Genomic DNA, 10391 nt, shown 5'->3' with positions numbered 1-10391 from the left:
ACAAAGAGGGACGTAAAAGTCTCTTGCCTCTTCGGCAGGTCCAGACCCCTCCCCGGACTCTCTCCCGGCCAGCCGCGGCGCACGAACGCCCTGCAGGCTGTGTTCACGCCGCCAACCTCAGTCCTCTCCCGGCGCTCCGACAAAAGCCGGAGCCTCAGCTCCCAGCCCCGCCCGCCCCGGCGGGTGAGCAGACAAGCCTCTCGGCTGGTGAGTGCCGGTTGGCCCGATCCTCTGCGCTGGAATCTCTCCGCTTTGCCCTCCGCACCCCTGTTGCTGTGCTCTCCTCCGCGGCTCCCAAGCTCCCCCACTCCGCCTCCTGAAGTCTCCACCCGCGAAGGGGCTTCCTAGTGTGTGGACACTTTTCCTCCTTCACAGCTCTCTCCCGCTGGTGCAGGACCCGTTCCTATCCTTTTGTCTCTGTTTAGTTTTTTCTTTTGCCCTAACCAGGTACGTGGGGGGTTCCTTGCCTTTTGGGAGGTCTGAGGTCTTCTGCCAGCGTTCAGTAGGTGCTCCGTAGGAGTTGTTCCACGCGTAGATGTATTTCTGGTGTATCTGTGGAGAGGAAGGTGATCTCCGCGTCTTACTCTTCCGCCATCTTCCCGGAAGTCCTCAATAATAGATTTTTATTTCAGTATCTGCAAAATGTTAGAATCTTTACATGTGGCACGAGAAATGTGGTCATATTACGAGGGCTTGAGAGCCGCATGGGGCAAGATAGAGGACAAACAGCATGCACTTGAGACTCTAAGAAGTGAACGCTAACAGGCAGATGGGGCCTGGAAGTCCACAGTTGAATAACAGCCCGTAACAGGGTGATTATGGTGGGTTTTTTTCCTGCCTCTGTCTCCCAGCTTACGCAAGGCACGCAAAGTCCAGCAGCAGCTGAAAGTTAAAACCATGGGATCAACCTTTTATTTCTAGCCAGACAAGTGAGAAAGTGGGGGGCTTGGATGTTGAGGAGTGAGGGGGTCATCCCCATTGGTCTTTTTCTCCCCAGTTACCACATCTCCCCTGCAACCTCAGTGATGGCAGAGGCCTTCACTGAGAAATGGCCTGTGTCTCTGGACAAAGGAACAGGTTAAGAGGCTCCTATTGTCTGAAGAGTGTGGGGGCATGCCCGTTATTTTCCTTTCTTTTCTCTTGCTATTTAAATTGACAAGAACAGATACTACACTTGATCTTAGCCAAAAGGCTGAGATGAAATAGACAAAATAAACTTTAAGCTAAAATTACTGTCAAGTATAAATTTTACTAATCTAGTAATTCCAAAGGACCAAAGAGCAGGGCAGTGGCTTTATTGAGAACCCAGGATTTCCGAGTGTCCACCGTGCTCAGTCACTTTTAAATCATCAGCACAGCCCTATAATTCAGAGATTTAGGTGAAGTGACTTGCCCAGCGTCACACAGCTAAGTGAGAGTCTTCTGGGACCAACGGTAACTTTTGCAAAGGCGTCTCTTGCTATACTTAATCACTGCCACCATCTGACACTCACATTCTTTTTATACTATTCTGTTTCCTTGGGTCAAAGAATCCGACCCCTGAATTAAGGTTAAATAGCAATTAGTGGCAGATCAAAAGCCAAAATCACTTCAAGATATTCTTTTAATTCCCCCAAGTAATGCCTTTAGTCACAAAAATATAGAACAATATAGAAAATTACAAGTGACCTTAGTGTTCAGGGCAAGCACTAATACATTTTAACGTACCATGATCATACTAAAATAGAAATAACTATGAAACATTTTCTGCGGAGAAGCAGCCCCTGCAGCAGGCAGCAGAAAGGGACAGGAAGACTGCATGGCGCCCAGGCCCCCAGTGGCCTAGGTCTCACCCCGCAGCGCACTGTTGATGCGCCGGAACGCTGCTTCCTTCTCCGCGTCTAGGTCTTCAGTGGCGACAGGGAAACCCAGCTCAGGGCCTGGGGGCAGCCTCAGAGGCTCCCCTTGCCTGTGCGGCAGCAGAGGAATCCTGCGTTTTCGGGGCCTGGGACTGTCAGATGTGCGGGAGCCGTTCCTCCAGGGCCCTTTCTGCCCTCTTGTTGCCTCTGCATCTTTGTCAGGCTGGTTTTTCCTCTGGGAAACCACCGGAGCTGCAGAGGGCGACGGAGGGCCCTCCTTGCTCCCTGTCTTTGCAGACTTCTGGGGCAGCCCTTGCGGTATGGCGGGACCCCTCCTTCTCTTCACTGGTAGGAAACCTCGGGTGGAGCTATATGAGCTCGTGATGGCGTTTCTTTGGGGGCAGGAGCTCATACAAGTGGTCTACAGATTCCTGGTGGATCTGTCTTCTGCCCTCTTGGCGTGGAGGTCTCTCTGCAGAGGTCCAGGCCTGGGCACGAAGAAAGAGCCCCCCAGGGGCCTAAATGCAGATCGTGCGCCCCCGGTGTCATCGGGGCCGCTTCTCTGGTCTTCGTTCCTCCCTGTGACTGTGGAGACTTCCTCCTGCTTGGCCATCCCTTGCCCGCTCTCTCCCAGGGCCCTCAACACCGTCTTCTCTGTGCTGTAGTTCGGGACACAGCTGGGTGTCGTGGCTGGCACTGGCTGCCCCCGTTCCACACTGACAGTGACTGTGTGCACTGCGGACACTGAGCTGCGGGACGTCGTGGAGCTGCGAGCACCCATCTCTGCCTTCTTCCGATGGCCTCGCCTGAAGATGGAGATAAGGATCCCCATAAGGAGTGCAGCGTCTGCGGGATGGTAGAATGGGGTCTCAGAGACTCTGTGGCAAAGCGTAGATGCAGAGTCACTGGACACTTGTGGGCTGGCCTGCGAGTGGATAGCCGGCCATAGACAGCTGGGTGACCCGGGCCGGCCACGGGAAGTCGGTGGGCGCGGGGAGCGGGCTGGGGGCAGCCGAACCCTCCTGGCAGGTGCTGGTCCCCCAGTGCCCGGTGTGAGGGTGAGGGGCAGGGCCTACCTAAGTAACTGCTCCTAGAGAACTTGGGTGAGGTCGGTCCGTGGATAGAGAGCTGGGCTCCGAGCACTCTCCTTCAGCTGCCAACTCGGCCAAATGCGGAGTGCTCTCTCTTTGGCCTGTTGCTGGGATGCAGCTCTGAAACCTGTGAGCGAACAATGGGCGTGCGTTGGCGGGGCGCAAAAGTTTAGGGAGGGGTGGCGCATGCGCAGAGTACACGTCAGGCCCTGGGGTGCACAGGTGAGGATGCGCGCCCCTGGACCGTCTAGCGCTTCTGAATCTCCCGGGGGTCTGAGGGCTGGAGGTGTTTGCCTTGAGGGTGATGAGCTTCTTGGCAGGGCAGCTGCCCCTTCTCCCCCGGCCGGCTCTAACTGTACAGGAGTGGTCCCCGGCCACCAGAGCAGGAAAGCTGGAGAGCAGGGTACCTGGCTCAGCAGCCGCCGCCCGAGGTTGCAGATTTGGCATCAGCGCCTGTGCGTCCGCCTGCCCTCCCACCTGGTAACATTGGAGGAGAGAGCCGCTAAGAACAGAAGTGCAAAAAAAAAAAACCCAGAAGTGCCCAAGCCAACCAGATCCTGCTGGGGTGACAACTGAAGGGGGATAAATGACTGAACAAAAATTAAGTCTCAGAGACATGTGAAACAATATTGCAAGTTCTAACTTTTGTGCCGTTGGAGGGTCTGAAGGAAAGGTGCAGAAGAAAATATATGAGGAAAAGAATAGTTGAAAACATCACTGATTTCAAGACACAGACCTAAGCTCAGAAAGCCTCACCCTGACACACAACCTGATAAAAAAGCCAAGGTGAAGAATAATCCTGTATAACCGACCTGTTATACATCACAGAATGTCAACTTGAAGGACTGTGATTTCTCATCAGAAAACAGAGACCAGAAAAGAATGGAATAACATCTTTAAAGTATTAAAGGAAAAGACCAACCAGAATATGATATCCTTAAAGCAAGGATATCCTTAAAGACTGAAAGCCAAACAAAAGCCAAAATGAAATCTGATGGAGATGAGAGAAAACTAAGAGAATTCATCACCAGACAATTTGCTATAACAATATTACATGAAAGGAACTTCTTCAGGCTGAAGTGAAATGACACAAGAAAGAAGTAAGCTTGCAACTTCAGGAACAAAGGAAGGGCAACAAAAATGGCAAGTATCTGGAAAAATTATCCTCTTACATTATTTTGTATATGTATGACTTTTTTTTTTTTTGGCCACGCCTGTGTGGCCTGTGGGATCTTAGTTCCCCTACCAGGGACTGAACCCGGGGCCCCAGCAGTGAAAGTGCTGAGTCCTAACCACTGGACCGCCAGGGAATTCCCTGTATATGTATGAAAAAAGGATACCACAGTCTCAGAGGGTGGCGTTGACATCATATAAAGGTGACACATATGACAGCTATAACAAAGAGTGGAAGGTAAAAGAATCTATATGGATATAAGCCTTCTGAATTTTATTTAATTGGTAAAATATTAACTCTAGACTGTGAAACAATATGTATACATAGTGTTATTCCAAGAACAATTAAAAAATGACAAACTCAAGAAAATTGGATAACCTCAATAGTCCTATATTTAGGAATTGTGGACAAGATAGCTAAAACCTTCACATGTGTTTTGTGAAAAGTTTTTCTCTTGGTTAATTGCCTAGGAGTGGGTTTTTGGGTCATATGGTAAGTATGGCCCTCTCAGCCAGCCCTGGCCACCACTTCAGGTGTCACCCCAGCAGGATCTGGATGGTGTGGGCACTTCCGTTCTTAGCGGCTCTCCCCTCCAGTGCCGCCAGGGGAAAGGGCAGGAGGACGCAGAGGCGCTGCTGCCAAAGCTGCCGCCTCTTGTGGGAGCTGCACAGCCAGCGACCTTGCCCCACTTTGCTGGGCGGGGATCCCGTCCAGTACAGTTAGTTACCCCGACAGCACTGGGGCGCGGCCAGGGGAGAAGGGCCAGCTGTCCTGCCAAGAAGCTCATCACCCTCAAGGCAAACACCTCCAGCCCTCAGACCCCCGGGGAGATTCAGAAGCGCTAGACGGTCCAGGGGCGCGCATCCTCACCTGTGCGCCCCAGGGCCTGACGTGTACTCTGCGCATGCGCCACCCCTCCCTAAACTTTTGCGCCCCGCCAACACATGCCCATTGTTCGCTCACAGGTTTCAGAGTATAAAAAGGCAACAGGCCAAAGAGAGCGCACTCCGCTTTTGGCCGAGTTGGCAGCTGAAGGAGAGTGCTCGGAGCCCAGCTCTCTATCCAAGGACCGACCTCACCCAAGTTCTCTAGGAGCAGTTACTTAGGTAGGCCCTGCCCCTCACCCTCACACCGGGCACTGGGGGACCAGCACCTGCCAGGAGGGCTCGGCTGCCCCCAGCCCGCTCCCCGCGCCCACCGACTTCCCGTGGCCGGCCCGGGTCACCCAGCTGTCTATGGCCGGCTGTCCACTCGCAGGCCAGCCCACAAGTGTCCAGTGACTCTGCATCTGCACTTTGCCACAGAGTCTCTGAGACCCCATTCTACCATCCCGCAGACGCTGCACTCCTTATGGGGATCCTTATCTCCATCTTCAGGCGAGGCCATCGGAAGAAGGCAGAGATGGGTGCTCGCAGCTCCACGACGTCCCGCAGCTCAGTGTCCGCAGTGCACACAGTCACTGTCAGTGTGGCGCGGGGGCAGCCAGTGCCGGCCACGACACCCAGCTGTGTCCCGAACTACCACTACAGCACAGAGAAGACGGTGTTGAGGGCCCTGGGAGAGAGCGGGCAGGGGATGACCGAGCAGGAGGAAGTCCCCACAGTCACAGGGAGGAACGAAGACCAGAGAAGCGGCCCCGATGACACCGGGGGCGCACGATCTGCATTTAGGCCCCTGGGGGGCTCTTTCTTCGTGCCCAGGCCTGGACCTCTGCAGAGAGACCTCCACGCCAAGTGGGCAGAGGACAGATCCGCCAGGAAACAGCAGACCTCTTGTATGAGCTCCTGCCCCCAAAGAAACGCCATCACGAGCTCATATAGCTCCACCCGAGGTTTCCTGCCAGTGGAAAGAAGGAGGGGTCCCGCCATACCGCAAGGGCTGCCCCAGAAGTCTGCGAAGACAGGGGGCGAGGAGGGCCCTCCATGGCCCTCTGCAGCTCCGGTGGTTTACCAGAGGAAAAGCCAGCCTGACAAAAATGCAGAGGCAGCAAGAGGGCAGAAAGGGCCCTGGAGGAAGGGCTCCCGCACATCTGACAGTCCCAGGCCCCGAAAACGCAGGATTCCTCTGCTGCCGCACAGGCGAGGGGAGCCTCTGAGGCTGCCCCCAGCCCCTGAGCCGGGTTTCCGGGTCACCGCCGAAGACCTAGACTCGGAGAAGGAAGCAGCGTTCCGGCGCATCAACAGTGCGCTGCGGGATGAGACCTATGCCATCGAGGACCTGGGCAGCTCTCCCCAGCTCTTCCCCAGGAAACGGAAAGCTCCAGCCTTTGCCTCTGCTCCAAGCCCCCCAGCTTTGGGCGGCCCCGCACAAGCATCTTCAATTTCATCATCCACAACTTCCACCGTGGGCACCCATGCCAGCACACAGCTGGGTTTGGGGAGCACAGCGGCTGCCCTAGATCTGAGCTGCATGTTTGCAGCTCTCAGAGTTATGGCAAGAAAGAGGGGGCCCCCGAGCACCACACACAGCAATGGGGGCAGCGTGGGCCTGAACTCCTGGGGCCCGCCTCACCAGAGCCACCCCATGGTGACCATGGGACCCAGCCCTAAGAAGAAGCCTAGGTTTGGAGGCACTACTGCCCCCATCTTACATCACATCCGTGGGGGCGCACCCAGGCAGGGCCCCCCTACTTCCAGCGGAGGGCGCAGCCCATGCCCAGCCAAGGCTGACTTTAGGGGTGTGTCGGTTCCGGCCTCTACTCCTATCAGCCTCAGCTCCGCAGTGGGCACAGCAATGTGCAGCCTTGCTCTTAGGGCGCCCTCATCACCTGCCCAGGGCTTGGCTGGACGAAAAACCACTGGGCCATGGAGCAAGTCATTCTCCTCCAGGTCGCGATTCATTACCTTGGGGTTTAAGAGGAGGAAGTTGGCCTGAGCCAATAACTTTGGGGCGAGGCCATCAGTGTCCACCTCCTCCCAGGCTGGGCCTCGTGTGGCCCCTGTTTCGATGTGAAACTTATAATAAAGCTTTGTTCTTGTTCTTTTGCATAATCCTCACGTGTCTGTGATCTGTAGATCAAGTGTGGAAAAGCACTGGCTTGTATGAGTGGTAACATGGAAAGCCAGACCTGTTGACAGTTTCCTGTGACCCTGCTCATGGGTTGTGAAGAGTAGCACAACAAGATGGCTACAAGGGCCCTATATTAAAAGTGTGTTTTGAGTTTAAACGATGCAGCCCGGAATAAAATGGGCCCAGAGGGAGGGGTAAACAGGGAGGGTCATCCTTGTCTGTTGTAATTGCTGCTTCCCACCCACCTCTCTGGCCTGGAGGGGGCTGGGTCATCCCGAGCACACACCAGCCGCCCATACTCTACACGTTTAGTATTTTCTAATGTAGCAGTTTCTTTGACTTTTTTTGTTTTGCTTTAATAAGTCTTAGGCAAATCATTTACATGCACATCTCACTCAGAGAGTATATGTCCATACAACCTAAAACAATCTACATATCCTGTGCAATCCCTATCAAAATTCCAATGACATTTTTTACATAAATAGGAAGAACAATCCTAAAATTCGTATGGAACTGCAATAGACTTCAAAAGCCACAGCAATCCTGAGAAAGAAGAACAAAGCTGGAGGCAACACTTTTCCTGATTTCAAATTATACTACAAAGCTAGAGTAATCAAAATAGTATGGTACTGGCATGAAAACAGACACATACACCAATGCAACAGAATCAAGAGCCGAGAAATAAGTCCACACACATACAGGCAACTAATTGACAGGGATCCAAGAATACTCAACAGGGAAAAGATAGTCTCTTCAGTAAATGGTGTTGGGAAAACTGGATACCCACATGCAAAACAAAGAAAGTGGACCCCTATCTTACACCATTTGTAAAAATTAACTTGAAATGGATTAAAGACTTAAATGTAAGACCTGAAACTGTAAAACTCCTAGAAGAGAACATAAAGAGAAAGCTCCTTAACATTGGTCTTGGTGATGATTTTTTGGGTATGACAACAAAACCACAAGCAACAAAAACAAAAAGCAACCAATGGGACTACATCAAACTAAAAAGCTCCTGGAGAGCAAAAGAAACAATCAACAAAATGAAAAGGCAACCTAGGAATGGGAAAAAATATTTGCAAACCACATGTATGATAAGAGGTTAATATCCAAAATCTATAAGGAATTCAAACAACTCCATAGCAACAAACAAACAAACAAACAAAAACAAATAATCTGATTCTAAAATAGGCAAAGCAGGGGACTTCCCTGGTGGTCCATTGGTTAAGACTCCACACTTCTACTGCAGGGGGCATGGGTTTGATCCCTGGTCAGGGAATTAAGGCCCGCATGTCATGCAGTGTGTGTAAAAAAATAAAATAAAATAGGCAAAGCAAGACTAGGAAACAACTAAGTGTCCAACAGGTGAATGGGTAAAGAAAATGTGACATATAGATATAGATAGATAGATAGATAGATAGATAGATAGATATAGATAGATAGATAGATAGATGATGGAATTTTATTCAGCCACATGAAAAGAAGGAAATCTGCCATTTGTGACAACACAGATAGACCTTGAGGGCATTATGCTAAGTGCATTAAGTCAGAGGGCGAAACATAAATACTGTATGAGATCACTTATATGTGGAATCTTTAAAAACAAAGAAGAAACAACTCACAGATACATAGAATAGACTGGTTGCCAGAGGTGGGAGGTGGGTGAAATAGCTGAAAGTGGTCCAAAGGTACAAACTTCAAGTTATAAGATAAATAAGTCCTGGGGATGTCATGTATAGTGTAGTGACTATAGCTAACAATATTGTTGTGTATTTGAAAGTTGCTAAGAGAGTGGATCTTAAAAGCTCTCATCCCAAGAAAAAAATAATTTGTTACTGTGAGTGGTGATGTATGAAAAGCCATGGAAGAAGCTTAAATGCATATTGCTAGTTGAAAGAAACCGGTCTGAAAAGACTACACACTGGATGATTCCAACCATATGACATTCTGGGAAAGGCAAAACTATGAAAACAAGAGGACATGCGACCCCAGTGGACACCACTGTCTCTCCTTTCAGGAGCCTCCAGGTGCTGGAGACCTTCCCTCCTGAGATCCAGGTCTTCATGAAGGACTCCAGCGGCCAGGGCAAGCCTTACGCCATTGACCCTGATGACTCCATCCATGACTTGAAAGAGAAGATTGAAGAGGCTGGAGGACCTTACATGGAGGATCAGATACTCAGGTTCTGGGGCCAGAAACTGTGGAATCAATAGCTTCTCAGACTGCACATCAAGGATTGTGACACCATCATGCTCGTTAAGAGAGGCCCCACATCCCCACGAGTGCCAAGATCAGGCTGTTCATTTTGTAGACTTCTATGGTCATGTCCCCCTAGCTCACCCCTTTCTACCCAGACCACTGTGCTCTTTCTGAAGCATAAATAGAAACAGAATCCTCCCCTGCTTAAAATTCTCCAATGGCTCCTATTACCTACAGAATCAAGTTCAAGTTCCTTTGCTGGGCATTCAGGGTTCTTGACCATTTAGCTCTTGCTGACCTCTCAGTCTCTCCTCATCACTCTCAAAACATACCAGACGTGGCCAAACATTTGCAATTCCAGAACACTGAATGCTGGCTCACAACTCCATAACTTTGAGTCAACTGTCCTTCTCCCCCCTGTTGTCACTTTTCAAAGCTCAAACCTCTAAGTTATTGATTCTCAAAAGTACGGACCCCAGACCAGCAGAATCAACATCATCTGGGAACCTCTTTGAAATAAAAATTCTCAGCAGCTAGCCCAGAATTACCTGAGTTAGGTTCTCTGGTAGTGGGACTCAGCAATCTGTGTCTTAACAAGCCTTCCAAGTAATTCTGAGCAAATATGGAAGTTCCAGGGAGTTAACACCCCAGGGGTTAAGCCTCGGCCCATTGAAAGACAGGAACCAGCAAGTGCAGTGAGTGCATACTCCCCTCCTCCACCTCTCAGGTGAATAATTTTGAGGCACGTTCTGCATTGCTCCTTAGAGGGTCCCCAGTGGAATCAAAGCTCAGCTGCCCACAGTAGTGATCAATTTCATGATATTTCTTGGACTGTTTTTTCCTCCTTCTCAATCCCCCACACCTGTCCCTTGGGATCATTTCCCAAAACAAGTCTCATGCAAATCCTTGTCTCAGGCTCTGCATTTGGAGGAACACAAGCTAAGAGAAAACCTATCTTTATGTATCTTCCTCCTTCCTAAAACCCAGCCCACACCCTTCCTAACCACTAGCTCTTCCCCCACTGCCATAGAAATGTGCCCAACTGCGTGGCATTTCTACAAACCATAAAACCAATACACA

The 10391-nt window shown here is 50.8% G+C and overlaps 1 protein-coding gene and 1 pseudogene across 1 annotated transcript; one reads left to right on the top strand and one right to left on the bottom strand.

Moving 5' to 3' along the window:
* Positions 1–1098: 1098 nt before the first annotated feature.
* On the bottom strand, positions 1099–1204 carry LOC117312041 (U2 spliceosomal RNA; annotated as a pseudogene).
* Positions 1205–5119: 3915 nt separating this feature from the next.
* On the top strand, positions 5120–9325 carry LOC141278249 (uncharacterized). Its single transcript, XM_073801963.1, has 3 exons — positions 5120–5209; positions 5440–6658; positions 9130–9325. Exons 2-3 carry the CDS (start codon positions 5454–5456, stop codon positions 9323–9325), a joined length of 1401 nt encoding a protein of 466 aa, XP_073658064.1. The 5' UTR covers positions 5120–5209; positions 5440–5453.
* The last annotated feature ends 1066 nt before the right edge of the window (positions 9326–10391 follow it).

The sequence above is a fragment of the Tursiops truncatus genome, chromosome 3 (genome assembly GCF_011762595.2).
Source record: "Tursiops truncatus isolate mTurTru1 chromosome 3, mTurTru1.mat.Y, whole genome shotgun sequence".
Taxonomy (NCBI): Eukaryota; Metazoa; Chordata; class Mammalia; order Artiodactyla; family Delphinidae; genus Tursiops; species Tursiops truncatus.
Note: the sequence above shows the minus strand (reverse complement) of the source record. Positions and strands in the feature narration are given on the sequence as shown.